General features: G+C 44.3%; 1 protein-coding gene across 1 annotated transcript in view; it reads left to right on the top strand.

Moving 5' to 3' along the window:
- Positions 1–18,427, top strand: part of LOC147605932 (uncharacterized) — a 36,525-nt gene extending 18,098 nt beyond the window's left edge. The window contains exons 2-6 of the mRNA XM_086792460.1: positions 14,667–14,740; positions 14,833–14,982; positions 15,114–15,399; positions 15,475–15,708; positions 17,629–18,427. Coding sequence (XP_086648586.1) covers positions 14,667–14,740; positions 14,833–14,982; positions 15,114–15,399; positions 15,475–15,708; positions 17,629–18,165 — 1,281 coding nt within the window. The 3' untranslated portion in view covers positions 18,166–18,427. The remainder of the gene's footprint in view (positions 1–14,666; positions 14,741–14,832; positions 14,983–15,113; positions 15,400–15,474; positions 15,709–17,628) is intronic.
- Positions 18,428–23,535: the final 5,108 nt, after the last annotated feature.

Below are 23,535 nucleotides of genomic sequence, written 5' to 3'. Positions count from 1 at the left end.
GCAATCACGTTATGTTGCTAAACTTCTGGAGAAGTTTAAATTTCAGGATTGCAAGCCTATTAGTACTCCTATGGAGCCTGGGATGAAACTGTCACTACAAGATGACAGTGTTTCCTTTGATGCCACTACATATGCTCAGGCTGTTGGGTGCCTCATATACTTGTGTAAGTACAGAGCAGCCTACACTACTACTGTTGAGTGTGTTTGGCTGCGTCGTCTTATGACTGATATGGATATTTCAGTGGAGGAGCCTACACCTATCTATACTGATAGTCAGAGTGCCATTGCTGTGGCCAGGAATCCTGTGTTTCATGCTCGCACGAAACACATTGAGATTCACTATCATTTTGTTCGGGAGAGACTCCAGGCAGGAGATATCAGTCTGATCTACTGTCCTATAGATGAGAATGTGGCAGACATCTTCACCAAGGCATTACCACGTCCGAAATTTGAAGCATTCCGCAATGCTTTGAATTTGTTTCCTTTTGGTGGATGATGTACAGTGATCACATATCACTCCAGGGGGGTTTGTTGGGTTTTATGCTGTGTATGCACCCAGAGGAGTGCTAGTGATCATCAGTAGGTTACTGGGGCACTTTTTACTTCAGTTAGTGGAGGTTTTTTCCCCCAGTTTAGTTCAGTTTCACTTATATGCAGTTTATAAGTGTTTTGGTCCACCCGGCACATTTATGGCCGAACATGTGAACACTTATCCTTTAGGGGTCACTATCATGTGGCTTGTACATTACTTTTCTATCATTGTGATATACTGCAGTCGTGTTCATCTCCTGCTTCTTGGTTTCCACGCCTGATTGCTTTCTGTAAACCCTAACCCTAACCCTGTTTGTCTTCACCATTTTGGCCTTCTACCATCTTTGATCAGTGTTTTGGGGTAAGACCACACACAGAACGGAACCAAAGTGAGAACGGGGATTTTTCCACAGAAGAAGGGAGATGCTAAAGGATAAAAGCATTTCTCTGAAGAAGGTGTCGGTGTGAACCGATATTTGAAGCCTGGGCACTTAATAGGGGAGTTTATGGGCTGCAGATATCACTAAAAAGCTAGGCTCACTTTTATGAGGTATTTTTATAACCTGGACACTAAAGAAGGCAAAGTTCTGTCATTTATAGAGATGTTGGCTAAAGAAACCATAAATGGGATATCTTTGGCAAGGAGAGCCACTTTTAAAAGGTGGAAAAGCAGAGGTTATATGTTTTAGAGCTGGTTGACTCCAGCTAAAAAAGGCATGGAATGAAGCGTCGCAAAGCAAGAAGGGGGCTGCTCTTTTGGAGGATGTGCATAAGGGCACAGGCCAACTGCAGCAAGTTCTCTCTCTCTCTCTCTCTCTCTCTCTCGCCTTTGAACAGGCCGACAACAAGTACTGTCCCTGCTTTTGCTGGTGGCCCTCAGGCTGGCCGACAGCAGAACTGGATTGTTTTTCTTCCTTTGGTTGCACCAGCGCTGGCCATACAGCAGCAGTGCTGTTTTCTCTCTTTTCGCCGCCTGTAAACTGGCCGTACAGCAGCTGTTTATCATAATTCTCTAGTGGGGCCACTTTCTTTGGTGGTTTGTACAGGCTGACTACAGAGTTTTCTTCTTCTCTCTTGCCCTTAGAACAGGCTGAAAACAGTGGGCTGTTGTGGGACAAATTTGGGGACTGTTTGAAGCTGTTTTATGGGACTGATTTGGCTTGGAGATTGAGGCTACCTTGGAACCTCAATGTCACGTGCACGCCTGTGCCATGGCTAATCTTCGGCATGAACAGCACTAATCCCTGATCTAAGTTTGCATTTAGGGCATCATTAGCAGTAGGAGCATTACCATTATTGGGGTAAAGGCGTTATGCCCACCCTTATAGTGTGTACAAGCCCATAAGTTATAGTACATAGTACACTTAGTACTTTTAATGTACTAAGTGCACTATGTGTACTAGTGCAATATACATGTGTGATAGGGGAGTCACACACTCATGCCTCATGAGTTGACTTATCCCCACAACTCTCTCTCTCTCTCTCTCTCCCTTGTTCTTCTCTGTGTATGTCTCCCATGAATAATCTAACCTAACCCTAATTTTCTTTCTCCCATCAACTGGTATCAGAGCCCTTAGTGATCCCTCCCTTCCTCTTCTCCTTGATGGTAGCAAGGAGTCAGGCGCAGCAAGGCATCAGCACATTATTGGCGCTATAGGGAGGGCCATCGCTGGTGAGCAAGGAGCACCTGGCAGAAGCGTCAACAAACGAAGAGGAGCCCGTCGACTTCAGGCGTGTAGAAGGCGCACGGCGAAGCAAAGCGAAAGCAGCAAGTGTCCACTGAAATCGTGTAGCGCTGGGCATGAGACGGCTACTACGCAGGCGAAGGCTAGTAGCAACCATTAGGCGTGAGTGAGCGTTGAGCGAAAGCAGCACGTGAAGGAGTCGGCTGGCCACCTAGGCGAGTGGCGAAGGCAGCAGCCGTAAGCGTGGAAGGTCGCAGGCTGGGCGTGAAGCGCAAGCGCAAGAAGCGAAGCGAAGAAAAGAGAAAAAACGCAAAGCCACCATATACGGTCGCGTTGGTGCTTCCCTGCCACAGAATCTCGCCCGTGCTGACGTCCAAAGCGGTGCCGGCCACAAGACGTTCACCAGCGGAGATTCACTCTACGCCTTCTGTGTGAAGAAGTTATTCTGAACTTCGGATTTCAAGGCTTGCAGAAGAGGGGAAACCAGGAGTTTGTCACCCAGCCGTCCCTACCTGCACATCTGCAGGAGCATCAAGCATCAGCACCAAAGTCGCCTGCAAATCAGAGAAAAATCAGAAAATTACAAGGTATTTTGCTTCAATTTTTTTTTGGGATTTGCAATTGAGCAAGTACAATCAACAATTGAGCAGGTATAGGTGCCCAATTGCTCAATTTTTGAGCAAAATTGGCAAAATTGGGTGACATTGGTCACAATCAGGATAAATTTGCAGGAAATTGGTCACAATCAGGATCAATTTGCAGGAAATTGGATGTCGAAATTTGGGGCTTTTGATGTAATTGTGCAATTAAGCACTCATACATGTTGTATGATATGAAAAATCGCACATTTGGGCAAAATTGCAGTGCAAATCAAGGGGCTTTTGTGCCGATTTGGTTGATTTGCATGTAGGCAATCGCATTTGATGCTGTGGATAATGTGTTGATGCCTTACAAGCACTCAATGTGCCTGTGAATCAAGGGGCTTTCATGTATTTGCTGTATATGTGGCCAGGGGGAAGCATCGTGAACACTCTGGATGCCTTCATGTGCCTCAATGTACCATGTATGATCAGCAATTGATCTTAAATCAAGGGGCTTTTCAAGTTTGTATGCTTGTTGAGCTTGGCAAAGCAGCAGGCGAGACTTTTATGCCTTGAATCCTCAAAAATCAGCTTGCAGTCAAGGGGCTTTTGCCCAATTTCTGTTCGGGACTGTTGTATGCAGTGTACAGGACTGTAAAAGTCTGATTTTCACTCATTTGGACAGCCAGGAGAGCATTTATTGCTACTGTACCTGCTGGTACAGATTTGGCACAGCTTTGTGCATGTTTTGGCATGGCTGTACACTGTTTTGAGTGACCAAAAGGTTCAATTTCAGCTGCTGTACTTGCCGGTACAGGTTTGGTACATCATTGGTGAGCACTTAGTACTGCTGTACAGTACTTTGGAAGGGTAAAAGAGCACATTTAAGGTGCTGTCCAAAATCTGCAGCAACCAGATTTTGGTGTTTTCATCACATACAGTGGGAGAAAAGTTGCATTTGTGCTTCCGCAGTGGGAGATAAAGCTTGGGAGAATAACTGTGAGCACTTTGTGTGCTTTTGGTGCAGTGTTTGCACATTTTGCAGGGAGTCGGGCATTGACAGGTTGCATTTTGCTATGGCAACCACAGGTGAGAGCTCTTCATTGCTTCACATCAAGAAGCTTGAAGGCTCGCATAATTATGATATTTGGCAAACCCAGTGCTACAATGTGTTGCTCCAGAAAAAGCAGCACAAGCCTATCAAAGAAAGGGGTGTAATGCCCGCTTCTCTTACTGCTGAAGAGTGGGAAGATATGGATGAGCTGGCAAGATCTACTATCATGTTGTCTGTGTCAGACTCATTACTTTTCAGCATTCGTGAAGAGAAGACAGCTTGGGGAATGTGGCAGAGATTGCAGGACTTGTATGCCCAACAAAGTGCCTCAAGCAAAGTGTATTGGTTGAAGAAACTCATAGGCCTTCAGATGAAGGAAGGGGCTTCTATGACAGCCCATCTAAATGAGTTTAATGGTATTGTCAGCCAGGTCATTAATCAAAAGTTGGCAATGGACGATGAGTTCAAAGCCACTTTTCTGTTATGCACTTTGCCAGAGAGTTGGGACACATTCAGGACAGCCACTAGCAATTCGCATGCTATGCTGTCATATGCAGATGTTGAGGGTGCTCTTCTTCAAGAAGAGATGAACAGGAAAAACAACTCTGTTGGAAAGTCCAATGCAATGAATGCACGTGGGAGATCCCAGCAAAGGGGGAAAAGCCAAGAACGGGGAAGGAGCAAGTCTCGCTCCAAAAAGGATTTGGAATGCCATTATTGTGGCAAGAAGGGACACATTAAAAAGCAATGCTACAAATGGAAAAATGATCAAAAAGAAAAGGGAAAAGGCAAAGACAAAGAGAAAGATGAAGCCAACGATGTAAAGCCAAAGGGCAAAAGTGGAGTCAAGATTGAAGAAATCAATGTGTCACATGCAGGTGGCAGTGAGGATGAGGTCCTATTTACTTCTTCACTTGATGCCCATTCACTTCTTACAGGTGGTCATGGTATGCGCTCATGGATCATTGATTCAGGTGCCTCCTTTCATGTCACAGGTTGCAGAGACTTGTTTGTCAGGTATACTGCTGGCAGTGAAGGAGTGGTGTATTTGGGTGATAACCATGCATGCAAGATTCTTGGCAGAGGTGATGTGAGGCTTGTGTTTTCAGATGGCTCACAGCTTATGCTCCATGATGTCCGACATGTGCCTGAGATCAAGAAGAATCTGCTTTCTACTGGACAGCTTGATGATGCTGATTATGTTACCACATTTGGTCGTGGAAAGTGGAAGATTAGTAAGGGCTCACTGGTTGTTGCCAGAGGCTCTAAGGTGGACACTCTTTACTTTATGCATGCAGGTGTTTGTCACCATGCTAATGTAAATGCAACCGAGCTGTCGGAAATCTCCATGTGGCATAGCCGGTTGGGACACATGAGTGTCAAGGGAATGGAGCAATTGTCTCGTTTGGGTTACTTGCCTTCTCTAAAGTTTTCAAGTTTTCAGTTTTGTGAGCATTGTATATATGGTAGGCAACTACAATGCCCCCACAAGAAAGCTCTTGGACAAAAAGATGCTCAGTTAGAGCTTGTGCATACAGATGTATGTGAGATGCCTCAGCTTTCTTTGGGAGGGGCAAAATATTTTGTGTCTTTCATTGATGATGCCACACGCAAGGTGTGGGTTTATCCTCTTCGTTTGAAGAGTGATACATTCTCAGTGTTTGAGAAGTTTGTTGCTCTTGTTGAGAATCAAATTGGCAAAACACTGAAGGCTTTGCGTTCCGACAATGGGGGAGAGTATATGTCCAAACAGTTTCAGGACTTTTGTGATGCTAAAGGCATCAAGAGGGAGCTCTCTACTCCTTATGATCCTCCACAAAACGGGACAGCAGAGAGAATGAACAGGACCATTCAGGAGAAGGTCCGTTCTCTGTTGTCACATGCTGCATTACCTCATGGTTTTTGGGCTGAAGCTGTTATGACAGTCGTTCACCTTATAAATAGGTCACCTAACACGAGGCTTGGTGGGAAAGTGCCAGAGGAAGTATGGACAGGGAAGCCTCCGTCATACAAGCACTCAAGAGTGTTTGGTTGCGTTGCGTACGTGCACATACGCAGGGAAATGCGCACCAAACTTGATCCTAAGTCTCACAAATGCATATTCCTAGGATATGGTGACAGAGATGAAATGGGGTATAGACTTTGGGATCCCATGAATAGAAAGATCATACGCAGCAATGATGTCATTTTTGATGAAACATGCATGTATAAGGAGCCTGCAAGGCAACATGAGCCTGGTAGAGTCATCTTTGATGATGATGGACATCATGGACAACAACAAAGGGCTGTAAATCAGCCATTACAGCAGGAAAACCAGCCCTTAAATGGTGCTGAAAATGGTCCAAATGGACATCCAGATATGGCAGAAGATATCCCTATGGATATACCACAGTTAGAGGAGATACCGGGCATGATTTTTCAGCCTTATGGCATGGAACAGGAGCCACCAATGGGTGATATGCAGGCTGGACAGCAACCTGCAAATGATGGTCATTGGGTACGGAGGTCCACTAGACCCTCCAGAGCCCCTGACAGGTTTGTTCCAGGGGTTGACTACTTGATGCTCACTGACTGTGGGGAGCCCTCATGTTATAAAGAGGCTTTACAGAGGGCAGATAAAGCTCTATGGGAGCGTGCCATGAAGTCAGAGATGGATTCTCTGCATAAAAATGAAACATGGAAGTTGGTGCATTTGCTTGCAGGCAAGAAGGTTTTGCCATGCAAATGGGTATACAGGCTCAAAGTTGCACCTGATGCAAAGCCAAGATACAAAGCCAGGTTAGTGGCTAAGGGCTTCAAGCAGGAATATGGTGTGGACTTTGAAGAGATCTTCTCTCCAGTGGTCAAAATGACCACACTTAGAGCTGTGTTAGCTTTGGTTGCGCATGATGATCTGGACTTGATTCAGATGGATGTGAAGACTGCTTTTCTTCACGGTGATCTCCATGAGGAGATATATATGCAGCAGCCAGAGGGTTATGCAGTAAGTGGAAAGGAGAAGCTTGTATGCAAGCTGAAAAAGAGTCTTTATGGGCTCAAACAGGCACCAAGAGAATGGTATCATAAATTTGATACATTCATGAAATCTCAGAAATTCAGGAGAAGTGACATAGATCACTGCTTGTACACCAAGAAAGCTTTGGATGGCAGTCTATTGATTCTCATTTTGTATGTTGATGATATGTTGATTGCCGGGAAATCTCGTAAAGAGATGGATGCCTTGAAGAAGAGGCTGCATGAAACCTTTGATATGAAGGATTTGGGTGATGCAAATCACATCTTGGGTATGCGGATACTTCGGGACAGAAATCAGCATGTGTTGTATTTGTCTCAGAAGGAATACATTGGCAAAGTCTTGCAGAGGTTCAATATGGATGGGGGGAAGAAGACTAGTACTCCTTTGCCTCCATATGTGAAACTCAGTGCTATGGACAGCCCACAGTCAGATAGAGACAGGGCTGATATGGCCAAGATTCCGTATGCTTCAGCTTGTGGCAGTCTCATGTATGCCATGGTTGCTACTAGGCCGGACATTGCATTTGCAGTGGGGGTGGTTTCTAGATACATGGCCAACCCTGGCAAGAAGCATTGGGAAGTAGTGAAAGGTGTCATGAGATACCTGAAGGGCACACAGGATATGTGCATTTGCTTTGGCAAACAGGATGCATTAGTGCATGGTTACACGGATTCGGATTATGCCGGTCATCCAGATAACCGGAAGTCTACTACCGGTTATGTATTTACATTCACAGGAGGTGCTGTGTCATGGATATCCAGGATGCAGAAGTGCACTGCCTTATCTACTACAGAGGCCGAGTATATTGCAGCCACAGAGGCTTGCAAGGAGGCATTATGGCTATCTCGGTTAGTGGTTGATTTGGGTTATACAGGGGATATTCCATTGTTGCATTGTGACAGTCAGAGTGCCATCCAGTTGGCAAAGAATCCTGTCTTTCATGCAAAGACGAAGCATGTGGATGTGAAGTATCACTTCATCAGAGAGGTGATAGAGAACAAGCAAATTCAGCTTGTTAAGATTCATACGGATGACAACCCGGCTGATCTGTTGACAAAGAGTTTGCCTCCGGAGCGGTTTGCTCATTGCAGACACTTGATGGGCATTGGATGAGGCCATTTTCAGCCTTGATATGGCCTTGTATATTATCATGTACATGCTGATTTTTTCTTTTCCTTTACTTAAGGGCACTTTGCCTTTAAGTGGGAGGTTGTTGGGGTAAAGGCGTTATGCCCACCCTTATAGTGTGTACAAGCCCATAAGTTATAGTACATAGTACACTTAGTACTTTTAATGTACTAAGTGCACTATGTGTACTAGTGCAATATACATGTGTGATAGGGGAGTCACACACTCATGCCTCATGAGTTGACTTATCCCCACAACTCTCTCTCTCTCTCTCCCTTGTTCTTCTCTGTGTATGTCTCCCATGAATACTCTAACCTAACCCTAATTTTCTTTCTCCCATCAACCATCAGCAGTAGCCCCATCAATATCAGATCATTAGCCTCATCATCATCATCATCATCATCATCAGCAGCAGCAGCAGCAGCAAAACGATCAGCACCATCATCATCTTCAGCGTCATCAGCATCATAATCATCATCATCACCATTAGGAGGGCATGGGACCCTGTCGGCAGCCTGTAGACACATGTTGGTAGGCTTCAGAAGGGCCCAAGCAGCCTGTCATGTGCATGTTTGCCATGGACATTCTCTGGAGCTAGTCCAGAAGGGGCAGCCAGAAAAAGATCAATAGAACCAGGATTTGGAGCATAAAGTGCAGATGTGGTAGTAGTGGGCTAGGAGAAGGACATGAAGATGTTCTGTTGGTTGTACCAAAGGGGCTGTCGGCTGCAAGACAGGAGCTGTCGGTTGCACACAGGAGAGTCGGTTGTACCAAGGATACTGTCAGCTGCAGAGGCACCAATTTATTCGATTTAATGTCTAGTCAGCTGGTCGACAGCAGTCGGCCAGTTCTCCAAGTGTCCAAAGGGGCTATAAAAGGGCACATGTGCTCAAGGATAGAGTCATTCAACTCCTTATGAGTTGGGTCCTAGAGTAGGACAGATTTTGGTGTGTTGCACCTTTTTTGCAAGGCAGCCTAGGGCTGTAGACTGTGTACCTTTTTGTACCATATAAATATACTGAATTTCTAGCATCTCTCTCTCTCTCTCTCTCTCTCTCTCTCTCTCTCTCTCTCTACTCTCTACTCTCCCTTCTGTCTGCGTTTTTGCATTAGCATCTTCTAGATGGTGTTTAGGGCTGAAAGAAAACTCCCAGAGCTTCCGCATGTTACATAGCCGGCAGCCAGGTGAGAGGTAGTGGGCAACAATGTGGGCAATACAAAACAGTAAGCGCAGCATTTACAGGGGAATTTATCCATATTTATTGTCCAGCAGAGGCCGACAACCACATCAGTTGGCCGACTAGCACGTCAACACATATATAAGCAATAAGCATCATTTTCAGGGTATATGCTCTTATGTGTGTGTGTGTGTGTGTGTGTGTGTGTGTGTGTGTGTGAGAGCATATCTTGATACAGAGTTCTACACCCACCATTGGGCACTGATGATGTTAGTGGGGATGTCGTAGTATCTAGTCCATACTATGCATAATGGAGTTGATAGTTATAGTCTTGTGGGTTGACTACCATGAGTAGATAACATGCACGTTCCTAAAAGGTGAATTTGGGCATGTTCTTGGATTCATCTAGGTATATATATCATTTTCAGAAGTTAAGCAGTTCATTCATCACACCATTTCATCATAGCACCTAGTAGAAGCATATGTAGGGCCAGAGGTCAACCCCTAGGGCCTCAACCATATACATTCATTAAGTCACCTCTTTGTACCATATTAAATACACAAAAACCTTGACACCAATCTCTCTCTTCTTCTTCCCTCTCCTCTATTGCCAACCCAAAATCCACACGACTTGTGCGAGTTGATCTGCGCTCTTGATGGGCGACAGAAGATCTCTATCGCCTCTACAAATCTTTGAAGATTCCCCACGTCTCTTGATAAGTATGCTGCTGTGTCATCTGCGAACCGATATGGGGGCACCTATGAGAAGGGATCTGAAAAAATATGTGGCTATGGCTCTCACATAGGGGGTTTCAAAAATGATAGATCCATCTTGGCCATGCAACCTAAGGATACCATCTCTCCGCCTGTGGGGGCCTGCAATCTCAAAGAAATCCCCAGTGACCCTATCTCCCGCTTGCGTCCAAAAGGAAGCACCGGCATGGTATTTGTACTCCACCCTCCGCTCCTCTATGGATCTGAGCTTTGTTCGGGCGACAACTGACCCTCAGTCCACGGGCTATTTGGGGAGCTCTCCTGAAGTTGCTGAAGAGAAGCAAGGCCTTGGCAAATGCTGCTCTCTTGCTCATGGAATCCTGCCAATCTACTCTGTGCTGCCTCTTGCAGGAGACTGCTAATCTTATCTAGGCTTGCATCCAAGGTGCTTGCGGTTGATCTTGAGAGAAAATCTAGCTCCTCCACTTTGAGCTAGAAAATGAAGCCATGCCTCCTCCCAGTCTATCCTCTGCTGACTCTATCATGTTAAAGTCCCTACCCATACTAAGTCTGCTTGTGGAAGGGGCTTGTGAACTGTACTCGGGTCTGCCTGCAACGGCGTCCGGCGTATGTACATTTAAAAAGCCCACATAGTCCTCTCCAATCCTGATGGTGACCCACTGAGCCGGACTAGTGTCAATAGTGCTTGAGCCGACTACTGTCGGCAATAGTTGCTAGTTGACAGAAATGCAAACTTCCCTTGCATCTTGGAGGGGCCAAAAGAGGGAGATCAAAAAGTGACTGCTGCTTGGTAGAATCTTCGCGTTGCGGCGGGTACCCCCCTCTGAAAGAGGATACTCTTGGAGAAAGAGAATATCAATGGGTCTCCCAATTGTTGCTCTGTGAAGCTCTCCTCTAAGGATGCCATGCTTCTGAAAGCATTGAGAACCCCCCAACTCCCCCCCCCCCCCCCCCCCCCCGACGGAACCTTGGATGTTCCATGAGGCAATCTGCATCTCTAATCTCTACGGGAAGCGGTACTATCGAAATGGCCCTCCACTTGAAGAGTCTTGGGTGTGGGTTTCGATGGGGAGTAATCATAGTCGGTCTTGGGACGAAGACACGCCAAGTGGGCGTGGATCCTACCCTCCATGTGACGCCACTTTGTCCGAGCTCGAGAATAAGCATAATTTGGGCTCCACTTGTCACAATGTAGGTATCTGTAGGAGGGGGGAAGGGGTACTGTACTGAGATATGGACACCATCTCCACGTCGTGATCTCTGTGGCTTGAGTCTCCCAACTCCATCCAAGCCAAGGGCCAAAGATGGGTAAGCACGTCAGCGATGCGTAGATCATGCAAATGATGAGAGCGCTCGACTGCATGCCCCTAGACGGTGGCAGATAGCGACTCCGTATCCCATTTTGTCCCTAGTGCTGCATTGAAGGGAAGGAGAAGATCATCACGCCACTCTTTGGCGTGGAGTGATGAAACACCACACAAATCCGAATGGGAGCCACTGTCTCCCCGAAAATACCAGTTCCTTTGATGGGGAGACACCAGAAGAAACTGTAATTCACCAGCTGTCCTTGAACCTTGGAGGGACCGCCTCGCAACTCTGGTAGGAGAGCCCTTATTGGAGATGTGGCGATGGTCGTCATCTCAACCGGCTCCAAGAAATGATGAATCAAGTAGCTTACTGAACTCACCGGTTGCCTCCGCTTTGGGTTTGGTGTAGCCGGAGGGCAGCAGGAATGCTCCAGAGAGGTGGAAGGAGGGGGGAGGGGGCTTTGAAGGAGTCGGGTCAAGAGAAAGCTGTTGAGGGTAGAGCTGAAGATAGATTGGAGGGGGGGGAGTCGGGGACGGGGTAGGACTTAGGAGAAGGAAGAGGAGGGGAGGTAGCCTCCTGAGAGGAAGGGTCCGCCGAAGGCTAGGTAGGGCCAGAGGGCCTCACTAGGATGTGGGAACCTCACTCGGCGATGTAACGATCTCCAAACAGTAGGGGACCGAAGGTGGATTCCTTGAGGCAACTTTTTTTTTTTTGGGGGGGGGGGGGGGAGGGGGGCACATCATCGTTGGGTGGTTGCTGAGATAAATGCTTGAAACGGTTCTCTAACGAAACTATATCCTTTTGTACTCTGCTAGCCTGGTGCGCTTGGTGGTGCCGCTTAGCTTTGGAAGGTCGTTTGGCGGCTCTGTATCGGGCCAACGGTCTGCCACTCTTTGGAATCAGTATCGGCCGTGGCCGGATCTTGGTGCTATGATGCCTGGAGGCCAACTTCCCTCCCATCCCCTTGAAGAGGATCTGAGCTGGAACGGGGGGGGGGGGGGGGGGGGGGGGGGGACCATTGGAGGCGGTCTCTTGGATTGACGACGAGGACAAGATCCAGCAAGATGTCCCATCTGCTTGCATATGAACCATTGGTTTGGGAGGCCAGAGTACTGGCACTGTCCTCGGAGAGGCTATGCAAATACTAAGGGATGGAATCCTGGCCGCCTGAGCAAGAACCGGGAGGAGAGGAAGGCATTCCTTCATAAGGCGTGGGAAGCAAACTGTCACGGGAAAGCTTGAAACACTAGCCAGAGGGTTGGATGTTGGGTTGAAGCCGTGCTGCCACCTCGCAAAGAAGGCATGGGCTGTATGTAGTGTGGCGGGGCTCAGTTGCATGACTCTGTCCGACGCCGTTGGCAACCTGGTAGTACCCATGCTCCAAAGGATGAATACCAGTAATCTTTCCAGGCACGCCAAGGAGGCTAGCTTGTAAACAGATCCCTGAGTTGTCCGTGCGTCGGGCGGCTATCCACAATCTTGCATATCAAGGTGGAGGCCTCTAAGGATGCCACTGTTGAAGTGAGGAGTTAGAGGTTCGCTTCTGAAAAGGAGAGGCAAGGGATGGCGGCCTTGGTCGGGGATGACGGAGCAGTTGCCATGGAGTCCTGTTGGGGTTCAAGACCAGAAGAGGCCAAAACTTGCCGAAAGGAAGAGCTGCTCGAGAATTGAAAACCTGCCTTGAGAAAACATTGAGAAGGGGGGGGGGGGGGGGGGGAGGTGAATAGGGGTACGAGGAGCAGGAAGGTGAGGAGGGGGTTCAAAAGGAGGAAAAGGAGGGGAGGCAGAGCGGCTCAGCAGTCGAGGGAGAAGAGGTGCAAGGACGCAAGCAAGAAAAAAGGAGAATAGAAATAGGCCTCGGATGGGGGAGGGGGGAAACCGGGGGGGGGGGGGTGTGGACGGGGAGAACAAAGGGCAGGAGGTGGGATGCGAACGTGGGCAGGCATAGGTGTGAGATGGAAGGGGCGCAGTGTGATAGGGATGGGGCGGGCAGGGGACGGAAGGGGACAGCGCGCAAGCAAAGGGGGTGGAGAGGGCGATGGCGGGTAGGAGAGGGGAGAGGCACATGGTTTAGGTGGGGCTCACAACTCGATGGTCCGAGTTGCTTGATGATTGGTGGGTGAAAATAACTGTCATCACAAAGCCTAAAAACCCCCATGTTTGGAAACTCTAATTTTAGAAAACCCAAAAAAAGAGTCTTTTATCTTCTTTGCAACTATGAGCTCTCACATGTTCATAGACAAGTTTAATGGCCAAGGTTCCCACACCTGGTAAATGAAGATAAAGTTACCTTTAATGAAAGAAAACCTGTGGGGTTTGGTGAAGAGCACTACCAGTGCAATGTCTTCCTCCGATGCTGATGCAACCAATGAAGAAGATTTCGGAACACAATAGGATCTATTTAGAGAAGAGGGGGCATATGCCATCATTGCTCTTGGCTTGGGTGATGATTATTTGCATCACATTTCTGATCTAAAATCACTGGCTAAAGCTTGGAAAAAACTTGATTTGCTCTTCAGTGCTAGTGCCAAAAACTCAAAGGTATCTCTTTCTGCGAGTTGCAACTGAAGACGAGAATCTCTTGCTGCATATGTCAACAAAATGAGGAGTCTCATGACTCAACTAGCTGCAGCTCTGTCTTCAGTAACTGAAGATGATACCATGGCAGTGCTTCTCAAAAGCATGCCTGAGGAGTATGACAACCCCATCACCACCTTGAAGACCATTCCTAATCCTACCGTGGAGGGGACCATTAGTTCTTTATAGGAAGAAGTTTTGTGTGACCTGATCTCTTGTATGTCCTCATCCATGGGACCATAATTGGCATGTGAAACTAGAGTCATGTGATTTATCCTTGACTAGGAAAACTGCCTAGATTTATCCTTGGACACAATATGAGGCAATTTCTTGAGGGAACCTTTGTTGGGATCAAGGTATTGCTTGTGTGTGCACCACCTTCTAGAGAGTGGTAGTGTGTAAGTGTCTTGTCTGTGTGTGAACCACCTCTCAGAGGGGTATCAAATAATATCGAGATATTTGTGTGTGATTGACATAAGCAATGATGTCATTGGGGCAACCTTTGTAACCTATAAGGTACATGTACTTCTTTCTTTCTCTCTAATTCTCTCCTTCATTGTTTTCTGTTTACACTCCATAGCCATGTATTTCTTCGACCTCTATAGCTGCAGCTCTACCATGAAATTTAACACCTTTTCACACCAAATGTCAAGGGAGAAAAACCCGTAGTGCCTATTCACATGCAACACTACATATAAGTATATGCTTTCAGTAATTACCGTCAATATCCCTTGTCTTAGTATGATGACTGAACACTTCGCATAAAACCATAGCCAATCAAGCAGATTTTCTTGTTCTGTAATCTGCATAAGAGAGAATATTTGCAAACTAATGCTAAGGTGACTCAGCCATACCTTGGGGGTTTCCTTGCAGGTTTATGCAATGATGTCTTTTTTCTCCCTCGTGATGAGAGAGAAGTCCATCTACTTCAGCTCTATACGTGACATGTAAGGATTCTTTGTTTTTAACCATCTTATTTGCAGGGTTTGCCCATAGGTGCTTCTTTCAGATGAATAAGGAGCGGGTGGTTTTTGTGCAGATATGAAGCTTGGGTAATATACAACTTTTTGTCCTTGTGCCTTGCTTGGGTGGGGGGACCTGGAGCAGTGGTAACAAGCTTGAGTGGACGGCTTCTTAAACCATCGTGGCACTTGATGACATGCTGTCTACCTGCTATTCCTCTTGACGGGTATATATAGTTTCTTAAAAGACCAACGTCTATAGTCCTATTGTTTTATATGTCAGGTAATGATGCTTAGCTATGACTGAGTTGTGGCAGTAGCTTTTATGTAAAAGCTAACAGGTTTTCTGGATGTGCAGTCGTTTCATAAGGCGTTGCAAGCAGGGGGGGCTGCAGTTTGTTATATTGAAGCCTGTTTTGGTGGCAGTCACATTCTTTCTATACTCAAAAAACAAATACGAGGATGGGAATTTCAGTGCCAAGCAGGGCTACCTCTATGTCACAATTATCTACACCATTTCCTACTCACTTGCCCTATACGCTTTGGTGCTCTTTTATGTTGCCTGCAAAGACCTGCTCCGGCCTTTCAAACCGGTGCCCAAGTTCATCATCATCAAGTCGGTTGTCTTCCTTACATACTGGCAGGTAGGCTTTTTTCTGAGTTAGTAAGGAAGCACCATTCTATCATCCCAAAGCTAAAGCTTCACTGATGTCACACAGGGGGTGCTTGTCTTCCTGGCTGCAAAATCGGGCTTCATAAAGAATTCCGATGATGCGGCAGATGTCCAGAATTTTATCATATGCGTGGAAATGGCAATGGCTGCAGTTGGACACCTTTATGCATTCCCATACAAAGAATATGCGGAAGCTAATATTGGCTCTTCTGGAGGTCTGGCGGATAGTATCACTCATGCATTGAATTTCAATGATGTCTATTATGATACAGTTCATCAGGTAAATGCATTTTTCCAATGTGGTCTCTAGAGAGTGGAAGAATGGGTGGATTTTGAATGCCCGTTTTGGGAGTATGTGGGTATTTAATTTTGATTGCTCTTGCCTGGTGTTTGTTTGCTGGCCATGCCTGTATGGCTAGTACTGTATGGTACTTCCCTTTCCTGGCATGCACTGTGCCGGGTGAACCCATGTAAAGCTACCCAAGTTAGCGTTTTTTATAGTTATGTTTCCTGTCTTTACAGGCATACAATACGGCCTTCATTTGGCTCAGCCTAACAGTATGTTTACATGCATGTATATACAAACACTAATGCAAGTTACCCTAAATATCATGATGCTGGTGTGATTGTGCATGCATCTCTCTCTCTCCCCCTCCTCACATACATATCTCTTTGTGTGTTTATGGTATTGAGAAAATTGGGAATTTGGGACTGGAAAACACCATTTCCAAGTGTAAGCTTTCACTATCTTCATTCTGCCCATTGCTTGTGACAGCATCACATGGTACAGAAAAAGCATCAACTTCTTCACATTGGGAACTATTGTGAATTGTGATAGTGGGCACCTTAGTTTGATCTTAACTGTAGTGTGTACCTCACCTTGCTTTGATCAGGTTAATGAATGCGAGAGAGAGAGAGAGAGAGAGAGAGAGAGAGAGCCAGAGAGAGATTGTATTAAACGTCTATAAAAGACCCAAAGTGTCTTTGAGACGGAAAATGAGTACATATGATCCATGAATGACTAAATGTCGAAATAAACATCTACCCAGTAAAACAGGCCACATACTACGTGAGCCCATGTATACAAAAAAGAGACTCAAAGCTCATCTTCCTCCTCCTCAATGGGTTTTTGGGGGGGGAGAGAGAGAGATCTATGGAAGACCGGAAGGGTCTATGCGAGTTCAAAAGTTCCATGAGGTAATTGGGTCATGGAAAATGAAGAAAAAGCAACAGCGAGGAGATTAAAGACCTGAAGGGGCTATGAGACGAAAAATGAGTTACAAGAGTTCCATGATGTAATTGAAAATTAGACTACTAGCTACATATACAATAGTGATCATGGAAAGAGTCAAGTACAAAAAGTAGCCATATCACGAATACAAGGTATCATTTATAATATGATAATGTAGGAACAGCATGAATAACCTCATAATATAGCCTTTTGATGATTCCAACCTTTATTTGCGCGGCAGCTCATTAATCTGGATCTGCGGCATGGATGGTTTTGCCTTCTTGAAACCCTAGCTCTCTGAAAAATCTGCGTCATGCAACAATGTGACGGACTTGGAGAAGACGACCCTGAATTAGCAAAAGCAAACTTAGCCTGGCATACCATGTCAACCATTATATATGCCAGTGACCCCGGGCATCCAGTGTCTACCTTACCGGTCGTGCACCTACTCACGTGCCCCGTGTCCTTGCTGCTACGCCCGTGCTTCATATCACTGGGTCTTGGGCCTACAACTGTTATCCACGAATGCTACCCATTCACACTTATTAATATAAGCGGAGAGAGAGAGAGAGAGAGAGAGAGAGAGAGAGAGGGAAGAAAGTATTGCTTGTTATCCTTCAAATTGTATTTTATCTTTCAAAGGATACCAATTGTTGCACTCTCAAAAAAGGCAAGAAAAGGTTATAATTTCATCCAAGTGAGGCACTGAAGAGGGTCTTTCTTTGAAGTCCTCGTTTATGGTTTATTTGCAGCTCTTTGTGATGCCCTCAAATTTGTGATTAGCAAAGAGAAATTTTATTAATGTCTACTAAAGACCCAATGGGTCTATGAGACCAAAAAGTACATAAGTTCCATGTGTAAACTGAAGATTATAAACATGGAAACAAAAATGATCATAAACATGAGAGAGAGAGAGAGAGAGAGAGAGAGAGAGAGAGAGAGAGTTTGACTGTTTGATTGCTGCTACAGTTTGCTCCCACGTATCATGACTATGTTTTGTACAGTGATGGAAGCCAAGAAGTCTCAACAAAGTACAGGGTCCGAACATTTGTTCCTACTGGACAAGAAATGGAAACTTTGCGAAAGCACAAGCACATGTTCGGAGCTGGGAAGCTGGATGACACAAATGCTTCGGGCTTGCCTTCCTCGGACTCGGAAAATAATGTCAGAGTAACGAAGGGTGCGGATGCAATGAAAAATCCACTACTGTTTGATCCCCACAACCCCTTTTCGGCTGTCTACGACATGTCGCCTCTAGACAGAACAGGTCATATGCCAGGAAAACCACCTCTACCTGAAGGTAGAATGAATGATTTTGATCCACGAAGGTCTGTTGTTGCTGCTGTTGGGAATGCAGACAGCAGGCGTACCAGCCTAGGGGATGAGGCTCTTGAAACTACACGGCTTGCCCCTGGCCGACGAAGGTCATCACAAGGGGTTCTTGTAGATGAGACTGACTCTTATGGTGAACAAGACCAATTTGTTGAAGGCTACATTCAAAGGTAACATTCAATGGAAGGCCTACATCCACGGCTTTGCTTGCATCACTTCTTAGTGTGCATGTTGGAACAGTAAGCTGTGTTTGCGTGATTATTCAACAAGGGGCACTTCTTTCATATTTTGTTGTATTTTTGTACCATGCTGTAAGTAAAAAGGCCAGCACTCACTAAATGCAGTCATTTAAATGCTCATCAAGCAGAGGATGAGCAGTCATTGTGAAATGGTCTAACGTTTCAGTTAGCCAACTATAATGCATGGCTTTAATTCCCTCTTTTTTTTTCCGGACTAGCCTTGTTCCCAAGATTCTCCCGTAGTTTCGGTTTATCACCACCCGTGGGCAATGCCGCCGAGGAAGCACCTTGTGGGGTTTTGAACTTAGGACCTCCTGGTCCTAAAACACTTTCACAACATGGGCTATCATCTCATTGGCCTTTATGGGGATATGCTTGGATGGTTCATGCATATATATCTGGCATTCATGAAGATGCTGTTCAAGGGTCTCATTTTTTGGTTCTTAGACGAAATTTAGGATTGCTGATTGTATCCTAGGGTATACCAAAAGCCTTGATTACGTACTATACACAATGCAAGAATTCAATGACAAACCGTCTTTTGTTGGCTTTGGGCTTATGCAAGGCCCTGGGTGTTATTGGCAACCGTTCAAGTTGCCAGCTTGAAATTGGAGAAATATGCAGATCCTGCTTCACCTTCACATGTGAATGAACCTGATGATTGATCATCTTAGAGTACAAGAGATACTCGCAGTCTTTGGTATGGCATGATTACGATGCAGAACATTTGGAGGAGGCTTTCTGCATGTTTTATGTAACAAGCATTCCAAGAGCTGGTCATTTTTTAAATCATGGCGGTGCATCAGCTCGTGGTTTCCTAATTTGAAACAGATTTGGTCAAAGCAATTGTGTGTTTGTAGCACAATCCTGAATTAAGCTGTCCATTGTTTCGTGATCTGATACAAATTTGGTTGAGTTTTTTTGTTGTAGCACATTACCTAATGACATTTTAGCTGTCCATGGTTTTTTCCTTTAAAATTTAACATGCACTATGTAGTGGGGATGCTGAGTCGATGTTGGCAATGATGTATAGCCATGTTTGCAACCATCAAGGTAGAGAATGGTGCCAAATTTGACACCCCTCTAGGATTTAATTTCACAATTGAATCAACGTAATGGACCTTCAATGCTGTGGTAAGGAGCTATAAGCACATGATGCCTTGTGATGAAAGCAAGAACTTTGGTGGGCTTTAAAGGTTTTTTTTGTGTGATGATATCTACCAAACGAGTGTTGCATTTGGAAAGTGGATAATTGCCAGTTGTATAGTCATTGTGCTAGGTTAACATCATATTGGCACTATTAAGGCAATACAACATGGCATGCATGGTTCTCAGTAGGCTAGGTCCATACCACTTGGGCTATAGCTTCTTGGCTAATGCTATGGAATCCTTGCACATTATTAATGTGGTTGTGTATACTTACTGATGTGGGCTTTGGAAGCTAGCATATTACAAAGCTAGCATATTATCAATGTTGGTTATTAAGCCAACAGGTGGAGTTTTTGAGGGAGTGGTGGTATGTGTTCAATGAGATACACTTTGGAATCTTGCACATTATCAATTTTAGTTATTAAACCAAGGGATGGAGTACTTGGGACTATTGTACACCCATTGTGTGGGTACACAAAGATATTCTAACCACACTCTTGCACTTGCTAAAAAATATAATGTTGCTCAAGATTACATGCACATGGCGCTCGCTTGTTTGTTTTCTAAAACGGTGCCTCTTTGCAACAAAAATAGGCAAAATCTACTATATTTTTAAATCATGTATCAGCCTAACCCTTGTGTTTGCCCGGGCCACTATAGCTATCCAACTACTAATAGTTGATTTTGAGCATTGATGGGACGATTTCTTGGCTTGCATCCAACATGTAGTGTACTTACCTACTTATTGGGTTTGATCATTAAGAACTCATGGGCATCATCATTAGAGAAGTAACATCATTAGCATCTACTATTTATGAGTTATAATTTCTTGGTAGTGCTAGGTATATGTAGTTGGTTACTTGAAAGGTAGTTGATGATGCCATAAAGGGGAGGGTTATTCATAGACCTTGGAGCCTATATAAGTGATTGTGCGTGCACAAAATTCAATGTTGAGTCAATTTACATGACATGACATAATTGTTAAATCTCTTTTTGGGTGCAAGGTGTCGAATGAGACCTATCAACAGTCATCCATATTGTCAATTACTTTCTTGATTTCTCCATGTGTACATATGCAATTTGTTTTGTGCTCTTGTGTAGATTGAACTTGAACTATGAGATTGTAAAGGCTGGAATTAGAATGGAGGCTTGCATATAGAATGCCACTAATTTTTCGACAAAGGTAATCAAAGTAATTAACTAATATAGGACTATGGTTTGCTAGGGTACATCAATTTTTAATAAAGAGTTTTTGCGAAGAAGTCAATTTGTGAAAGTCAAATTTTGCTACTCTTATATGATTGTAGCAATGTTTGATGCTAAGTTGGTTTTACATTCAAAACTTTGCCTTTTTGTTTAAAAAATATACATTACAATACATTTCAAACTACATTGACCATCTTGACATTGAAACAACTCTTTTTTGTGTGTCCTTAAGACATGTATGTATATTTGTTTACTCGAAAGCTTTCAACAAGGCCAATAAACAAACTAAAGCATGAATGAAGCTAGAATCATTTTAGTGTAGGCATTTCAATAAACACCCTTGCAGGCATGTTCCATAACTTTCTCTAGATTGCATAAAGCATGGTGAGCTCTAAACTTAAGTAGTGCTCTGTTAACCACTTCGTAGGTTAACATGGTTTCACCCATCCGACCTATCGTAAGGCGCTTTGCCCTCTTATCCACGCGAACATGGACTTATCTTTTATAAGACGGCGTTGGAACATATAAAGCGTCCTCACCTTGTGCTTAATGCCAAATAGGGAAAGTCTAAGGACTTGATGTAGATACTTGCTTAAGACTAGTAATAGAGATCAAACCATTTTTAAGTTTGGCCAGCATAGTGTGAAGACAAGTCACTTGTATTTTTGACAATAAGCAATGAACAATCATTTCGTTGCAATAGTTTAATAGTGAGTTCCTCTATTGTTTTGTTGGCTATGCTATTGGATTTTTACATGCTAGATGGATGCTTGTTTGAATAGGTTTGATTGTAGGTTTTCGTCTTCGATTAGCTTCTTCTTCCCTCACTTTTTGTGAGAGAGAACCAACGTGATCTCCCTTTACCCCTTTGACAAACGAGCATTCTAGTGCAATAATAGAGTCAGGATGCGACGAGCTAGCGAACCCACATTGGGAAGTTGCAGTTTGCGGTTGTAATACAAGATCAAGACACATACGTCGGCAAGTTTAAACTAAGATCTTGACTTGAACATATTTGGTCCTATTAGGGCTTAGCTTTGTTTATGTTGCATTTGAAGCTATTGGGATTTACACAATATTGCTCGGTGTTGATTAGGAGGTCACACTCCGAAAAATAATATGGTTTTGGAGTCTTGGATGTTGTTTCTTGTTGTGTTTGATTTGGATTTGAAGTTTGTTTGCATTAGAGCATTCTAGTTTCATCTATTAGAAGAACAAAACCTTGATTGGTTGGTGATTTGCATGAAATTGGAGCCTAAGAAGAGGCTTAGATTTCATTACTTTGAGCCAAGGAATAGCTTAGCAATTGTGATTAAGAGTGGAATCCACTCCAAAAACATGAGCATTTAGTGGGACAATCAATTTTTGTTCATGCATTTCATAATTTTTTCATGCATTATTGACAAGAGCTTAGAAGCATGCAAATGCATCAAAAAATATTTAATTACTTGTATATAACAACAATTCACTAGGATTAGAACCATTAATCACACTCTATCAACAAGTCCAAAAAATCTAAAAACCAAGCTAAACTTGCTCTTCAGTTAGGGACGTGAGCTCATAGTCGCGTGCAAAAAGACCTAAGTCTAGACATGTGAGCCTGGACATATGAGTCGTGAGCCTAGCTGGACACATGAGACATGAGCCTGGACATGTGAGCCCATGATTTTGGATATGTGAGCCTGTAGATGTGAGTTTATAGGTAGGTGTACCTAACATTGTATGTATTAATTATTATTATCTTAAAGACTTGTAGACATACCTACTTGTTTTCAGAAGACTCTTTCACAATTTGTAGCAGCTAAAGAGGAAAAGTATTATCCTTCGTAATTATTAAAGAATTAAAGTACAATTATTACCCAATAAGTGCACACCAATCCTATCATAGGGTTGGTATGCACTTATTGGGTAATTATTATTATCTAATAAAGGCACACCAACTCTATCTAGGCTCAATTCCTAGATTTTTGTATCCCAGGTAAGCTTATTTTCATAAAAGACAAGTACATAAGTCGAGTTCATATAAAAAAGACGTGAGCTTGTACATGTAAACCTAGATATAGAACCTAGACATGTGAGCCTATAGACGTGAGCCTACACACGTTAACCTGGATATTTCATAAAAGGGACGTACGTGAGCTTGCCCACGTTAACCTGGATATTTCATAAAAGGAAAGTATGTAAGCTGAGTTTATACACAAAAAAGATATGAGCTTGCACACGTGAACTTAGATACGTGAGCCTAGAGACATGAATTTGGACATGTGAGCCTATACACATGAGTCTAGAGGCATGAACCTGGACATGTGAGCCTACACACGTGAGTCTAGAGGCATGAACCTTAACACGTGAGCCTACACGTGATTCTCAAGGTGTGAACTTGGACATGTGAGCCTATAGTAGCACGAAAAAAAAGTGTCTGAACCATTTTTTAGACCTGCACACCACCAGAAGCATTAAGGATATTTGATGTGAACTTGATCAGAACCAAGTATTTGAATAATACAGTCGACTGTGGCACATTAAACCACACTTTCTCAAACCCACTAAGGCTTCCCAGTAAATGATCAACACTCAAGTAAAGTGATTCCTCTGTTAAAAATCCCTTTTAATAAGAAGTCCAGACTCCATCGGATCCACCTCATACTAGGAGCTTTGGGGGAAGAACCGAGCTAACGAAACATAGAGCGGACGAACAATGGAACACTTAGAAACAAGAGTCGCCATGGTCCTTGGAGCTCTGGATTCACCAATTAGCTCTGCCAACATTGCCCTAAATTTTATGAAGAAGGCATTCAACGGCCCTATCTTTGGGTAGTAATGCTCCATTGAAGGAGCGGGAGAGTGGGACCACAAACGTCAAGGTTCGCTCCTATAAGAAGCGATCAAACCATGTTTAGATGTCACAATGTTTCAAACATTTGGTCACAATCCTTAGCAGGGTTTATCC

The sequence above is a fragment of the Cibotium barometz genome, chromosome 58 (assembly GCF_041138505.1).
Source record: "Cibotium barometz isolate CiBa-2024 chromosome 58, ASM4113850v1, whole genome shotgun sequence".
NCBI lineage: Eukaryota > Viridiplantae > Streptophyta > Polypodiopsida > Cyatheales > Cibotiaceae > Cibotium > Cibotium barometz.
Note: the sequence above shows the minus strand (reverse complement) of the source record. Positions and strands in the feature narration are given on the sequence as shown.